The sequence below is a fragment of the Notothenia coriiceps genome, unplaced genomic scaffold (assembly GCF_000735185.1).
Source record: "Notothenia coriiceps isolate Sejong01 unplaced genomic scaffold, NC01 NC01_scaffold00012620, whole genome shotgun sequence".
In the NCBI taxonomy this organism is placed as follows: Eukaryota; Metazoa; Chordata; class Actinopteri; order Perciformes; family Nototheniidae; genus Notothenia; species Notothenia coriiceps.
In genome coordinates this window covers 712,283-719,130 of record NW_011345321.1, presented here as the reverse complement: position 1 = coordinate 719,130, position 6,848 = coordinate 712,283, and the positions used below count along the sequence as shown (strand labels likewise).

The 6,848-nt window shown below is 41.6% G+C and overlaps 1 protein-coding gene across 1 annotated transcript in view; it reads right to left on the bottom strand.

Annotated features, from left to right (window-relative positions):
- The window catches only part of LOC104947513 (ras-related protein Rap-2a), an 11,448-nt gene extending 4,844 nt beyond the window's left edge, over positions 1–6,604 (bottom strand). The window contains exon 1 of the mRNA XM_010773557.1: positions 5,599–6,604. Coding sequence (XP_010771859.1) covers positions 5,599–5,912 — 314 coding nt within the window. The 5' untranslated portion in view covers positions 5,913–6,604. The remainder of the gene's footprint in view (positions 1–5,598) is intronic.
- Positions 6,605–6,848: the final 244 nt, after the last annotated feature.

Sequence of the window (6,848 nt, the reverse complement as noted above, 5' to 3'; positions counted from 1 at the left end):
TTCTTCTCGCCTACAAAGCCCTTAATGGGCAGGCGCCATCTTACCTTAAAGAACTCATTATACCCTACTGTCCTACTAGGGCATTGCGTTCCAAGAATGCAGGGTTGTTGGTTGTTCCTAGAGTCTCTAAAAGTACAATGGGAGCCAGAGCCTTTTCTTATCAAGCTCCACTTTTGTGGAATCAGCTTCCAGTTTGTGTTCGGGCGGCAGACAACCTATCCGTTTTTAAGAGTGCGCTTAAGACCTTCCTTTTTGATAAAGCTTATAGTTAGGGCTGATTAGATTCAGCCCCTAGTTTTGCTGATATAGGCTTAGTTTGTCGGGGGACATCTTACTTCTTCCTTCTCTCTGTCTATACCTGTGTACTCTCATGTTCCGATTAACCCAGCTTCCCCAAATTTCTTTCTTTTTGGTGTCTATATACGCCGGGATCCGGAGTCATGGATGATCCTGCGGTCCTGTTTCATGGATCGCGAGCCCTGGATCTTGAGTCGTGGCTGTGGTCCTGGATCATAAGTCCTGGATGGATATCCTCGTGGATTCATCTTCCTATTATACACACATGCATTTCCAAACATTTGGACTACCTATGTTTTCAATTTACACATGGCATCTATTGCACGTCTGTCCGTCCTGGGAGAGGGATCCCTCCTCTGTTGCTCTCCCTGAGGTTTCTCCCATTTTTCCCTTTAAACTGTGGGTTTTCTCTGGAAGTTTTTCCTTGTACGATGTGAGGGTCTAAGGACAGAGGGTGTCGTATTGTCATACTGATATTCTGTACAAACTGTGAAGTCCACTGAGACAAATGTAACATTTGTGATATTGGGCTATATAAATAAACATTGATTGATTGATGGTAAGAAAGGAGAGTAATATGCTTTGAATACTTCAGTAGCTCATTCATTGATCTGAAAATTAAACATTAGACTCAGGATATTATTCTATTTTGGCACTATTGGCCTAGTTTCAGAAAAATCTCTACGTTTTTCTTTCAAATCACTTTACAAATATACAGTACACATTTTTACTTTGTTGATTGCTGTTGGACATCATGTAAAGGTTAATGTGCACACTTTGCATAGATTAGGACACGTAAAACTAAAGAGCATATGAGCTGACTGACTTTCAGGGATTTTCAGAAGGATTTCTTAAACATTCATTCATGATTTGACTTTACAAAAAATAAATATATAAACCACTTATGCCTAGAGGGATGATTGCCTGGCTGTTTTCATAATTGCTTGTTTTTTTCTATGTGATTATCCATTGGAACAGCTTAAAAGTCAATTTCAGTTTTTAATGGGCTTCTATAAGAAGAGCTCAGTGGCATTTTGTTAGTAACTAGCACACACTGTGTGATTGCAGTGCACAGTTTGACATCAGCCTTTGAGAGAAGCTCTGTGATACAGAACTGGACTTTATGGGATATATATTCAGTTTGTAGCATCAATGAGAGTCTTGTACAAGATAATATGAATAATTGTTCGAGCTGCCTTAGTCAATTGGTCTTGTATTGGTAATTGTGTACCCTCTTTTCATGTTGAATGACCTATTTCCAAGAAATGAATGAGCAGATACAGTAAACAGCAAATTCCAAGTTATTTGTGGAGAAACTCCGCTTTACAGATCTCTGCATTAAATCAACTATTTGATACATTACTTGATATATTACTAGCACATACAATGGGTCACATGGATAGCTTTGTATGTTTGAAGACGCAGTTAAGCTACAGATAAATAGGCATTCAACAATTTAGCTTGACAAAACCGTAATAAAATTCATTAGAGGAAGTGTTGTATTTTGGGGTACACTGTCTTCTAGTTCATGCTAGCATGGCAAAATGCTGACAACGACAGTGCTGACATGGTGATATTTAGGCTGGCCTAGTTAGCAAATCATTTTCATTAAACTTAAAGTACAGCTGAGAAAGATGGCAATGCTTTTCCTCTGAGCACAATGAGCACACAATCTTAGTACAATCCATCCAATAGTTGTTGAGATTTTCTGTCTGGACTTTCCAATCCTAAAGCCATGCCACTAAAAATGTCACTTGTGTTTTGTGTTAGTTAATGTGGGATTCTATCCCTGTACTGTATATCATTTGCTCTTACTAGTGACGCCCAAGATAGATTTGAAACAACTTGTTGGATATAAAAGAAACACCTTTGTGTCCTGCCTTAAACGCAGACTTTTGAAATCAATGTCAACTTTGAAGTAATCATCAATTAAATTTAATCTCAGTTATTTTGCCCAGTTCTCTCAACAGAAACAGAATAAAGGGGATATCTGTGGGAGACTGATGCTTCTCCAATTATTGATCTTGATCCTTTCAACCAGTTGGCACATGAACAAGTTTTCAAGCCTTAGTAGAATGCTGAGTTTACAGAAGCAGAGGTTTATAACAGTAACCTATGTCACAATCCTCTGACCATGTCACTGCTTTTGAACTGCTCTGTTAAGTCCCCATATATCCCTGGTGTATAGTTAACTGCAGCTGAAGGGAGGAGTGATGAGGTCCCCAGTGGATACAGGCCAGTCTTGGTGTAATCATGTGCACCCTTGGCCTCTGTGCTAAAGCCACTAACAGCACAAACTGATAGATGCTGACAGGGTTCAGAGTGAGAGCGACGCACAGCCGTGCCTCTGACCTGAGAGAATGCCAAAACTGCTGTGACGTGTCACCAGTGTTATGTCAGCAATGGAGACAAACAGGCGTGAGAAGCTATGACAACAGTGTATTGTGCAGCAAAAGAATGACTGCGGAGGTTAACATAACAAATGCAATAGTTCAAAGAAATTAGAGAAAACTGTCACAAGCTGTGGTCCAAGTTCTACTGGTTCAATTTAAACCATCTCATATACAATGTTGAAGAAAAATGATAGTTCTCAACCGACAAATATATTCATCATTATTGATTCATGTAGTAATATACTTATATAATATATTGATTTATCAATAGTTTAGTCATACATTTGTGAAAAATGCCACAAATCACAAACTTCCCAGAGCCCAGATGACATATTTAAAAGTCTTGTTTTGTCCAAAATGTATTCAAATTACGATGAAACAAGACAGAGAAGCAGCTAATTCTCCCACCTGAGGAGCTAGAACTGGAAAATGTGTTATTTAACCTTTAATTTGTTTGTAGATCAACTAGAACAATCTGGCTATATTCTACCCTTTAACCTCTTTTCTCTCATTGGTCTGTGATATTTTGAACAGTGGGGCTTTTTCGATGTGTCCGTTATGTTTGATGTGTTAGCCCGTATTGTCCTCTATTGCATTTACAGATTGCCTACATATCCCACAATCCCCTTCAACAAACCCAAGAACATGCCTGGACTTGTTGCATTACAGCATTAGGTTTTAAGATTGCAATTAACGATAAGGTATTTTTTTCAGTAAGGAAAGAAAGCATGCTATTAACCTTCAAATGTAACTTCTGAAATACATTAATGTTGGCTTACACAGCCAGTCATACAACTGTGGCGTTACAATGCAGTGCAAATAACAAAGTGATGATTACAACACACCGATGCTACTACTAAAATAAACTACTTGTGGTACAGTACTATTCCAATTTTCAGACAAGAAAATAATTCACGTCAACTAAAACAGGAGACAGTATTTGTAGACATACTGAATGTGTTGTGTTTACTATTGTGTGTTTGCATTCTATCAGGAGCAGAAGACATGCTGTCAACAGAAGCTTCTAAGAAAATAAATCTTCTGTGCGTAGTTTTGAAACGGCTGAAGCTTTACTGATCTTAAACAAAATATTTGACTGAAATGTGTTTCTTGGCTGATGTTTTAAGTATATCACATAGCTTTGATATATTCTTTATAACAAATAAAGAAGTATTTGAATAATCAAAGAAAATACTTTCATTCAGAAGACAATTAAAGGAGAACTGCACAAAGGGCATTGAATTACGGACCTGACATTTCTATATCCTCTATTTCCAGCACATCTAAAGTGTTCATTGTCTACACGAAGCATAGGATTCAGAATCAAACTATGAGCAGCAGTTGTGATGTTTTTGCTACAGGAAATAATTTCTGCTGTGATATTAGAGATCAGCACCAGACTCAGTGTTAAATATGAAATCACATAACAGCCTGGCAGCATCTGCTGTGTGAGCGCACACATTTACATATAAAGAAGACACACACACACACACACACACACACACACACACACACACACACACACACACACACACACACACACACACACACACACACACACACACACACACACACACACACACACACACACACACACACACACACAATACCTATCCTCATTCTCAACTCATATGGGGGAAACATGTTGACCTCATTCTTTCAACCAGAGCCAGAGATTTATAGGACTTTTTACAAGGTGCACTTAAAAATCTATCTTGATCCAATTATGTGATAAGGACTATAAGAAACTAACAAAAATAATGTTTGATGATTACCTTACAGAAAATAAACAATAAAACCGAGTTACAATACAACTCTAAGCCTGGACTGGCTGCACTGTCCTTAGGCTGAATCTTATCTTAAGTAATGAGCTGTATCAGTTAACAGTATGAGCTTTAAGCTGCACTGCTTTAAATATGATTTTTCTTAAGAACATCTTCTAATGGAACTGGACTCCCTAGATTGACTGCAACACATCTGCTGACACATACAATGACGGATGAACCCACGCTGTCACAGCCCACTGGTGCTGCCACCAGTGATTTAACCCGCAGCATCCATGACAAGGTCTATCAAGGCTCTCACTGGGTTATCTAACATCATGCCATATTTCCAGGTGAATGTACAGTAAACAGCACATCACATCTTCAAATTGCATTGGCCCAGAGGTTTAAAACACCAATAACACGACAAAGCAACCACACAGCCTCAACTAACCTCTTCTGTGTATCAATCAACAGCTGACCTCATATCTGGATCATCTGTGTAACAGCGCTCAGACATTAGATGATTTCATGCTTTCCATTGTGCCGCTCTTCCTAAATACCTTGTGCGGCTTGTTAATTAAAATCATGGCTCCTTATTCTCCGTAGAACCCCTACAGAATATCAAGCCATGCTTTCTTGAAGCTCTCTGCACTGAATCGTGGGCCTGGTGTTTCACAGGGGTTGCAGCATCTTGCTCAGTGGGTAGAAGCTTCACAGACGGCGTCTAGCGTGTTATGACTGGAGGACTGGCTGGACTTCAGAGTGCTGATGGTGGACAGAGTGGATCAGTACTAGTGTCCTGCTAGTTACTGTCAGATCAACTGTCGATAAACATTGCAAAGTCTAAAGAAACACTGAGAGTTGAGGGTTCTCTTAAAGATCGATGCTATTACTTTTAAAGCTGTAGTGCAATTTGCCTTTCTACAAGCACTGTGGGTAGTTCACCAAAACAGATCAGGCATGTTGTGTTGCTCTGTAGTCTGCCCTGAAGATACACAGCATCTTCATTCAAGCAGTTCTGAGACCAGGCCTAGGCCCACCCTTAACTGCAGGCACTGATCGGCTAGCCCTGTGTGTGAAGATGAAGAATAACATACAATATACACACTGAACAATCTGGTCATTATTAATACTTCACCGACCTTTTCACTCTTATGATCTGATCTCTCATCGGCTTTATGTCCTGGAAGCTTTGCTGGTTGACGAGGCTGTAGACCAGAATGAATCCTTGACCGTTTTTGATGTAAAGGTCCCGCATGGAGGCGAACTGCTCGGTACCAGCGGTGTCAAGGATCTCCAGCACCGAGGGTGATGAGTCCACCTCGATCTCCTTGCGGTAAAAATCCTCTATAGTGGGGTCGTACTTCTCTATGAACGTCCCGGTAACAAACTGCACAGTGAGGGCGGATTTCCCGACCCCACCGCTGCCCAGGACCACCACTTTATACTCGCGCATCGTGGATTAAATCAAATCGTAAGGTATCAAATCTCCGCGCGTCATTGACATGAACTCAAAATGTTCCCGCAAGAATCACAGTCACCATTCGCTTCCCATTTTGAACGGGTTGTCAATAATACAGTCTTGCTCGCCGCTGCTCAGCTATGGTAGAGCACAAAGACTCGCTGCCCCAAGATGGATTTCATTGTAGAAATTCCCCCACGCAGGCCAGACACTGACAGCTACCCGGGCGTCCGAGGACTGCAATTGTCCAAAAATGTGCACAGGGAGGAAGAAAATATTGCCCGCTGATAAGGAGCGTGCTGGTTTTCATCTGCTCAGCTCACCCCTCTCTGTGGATCAGAAAAAAACAAAGTTGCTCCATCGAGGGCACTGGTAAAACGCTGGCGTAAGCCCCGTAGTGTAAACTGCAGGCGCAATGTTTCAAGCCGGAGGCCACATCAGGAACAGAGCTCCAACTAAAACTGTTCACACAAATAATTAAAGAACTCTTCGTTTTCTTTTTCACCATCTCTGGTATGTCTCCGCGTCTCCCTCGCTCTCCGGTGCAATCCCAGCCGCCATACTCTCGGGTGGAGACCCACGGCCGCTGCGTAACCAGCTGGTCCCCACTCGGCTCCCGTACCGAGGCAGAAAAAACCTCTCAGTGACCCTCCCTCTTCCTCAGACGGGTGTGCGGGCCGTCCAACGGGGAGCCTCCTCTCTCTGGAAACATCACTTGTTTCTGAATGGAAGCCGCTTGGAAACAGCCATGGGAAACAGCCAGTCACATTCAGCCGTTGCATTTCCGTTCATGTGATAAAATTCCCCATCATTCGGTTGCCCCAGTGACATCCAAAGAGAGCTCGACCAATCACAGGCCTGGCTTGAGGATGTGTATCCAGGAGGAGGAAAATGCACCGGATGCTGTTGCCATGGTAACGCTGCGTTTTG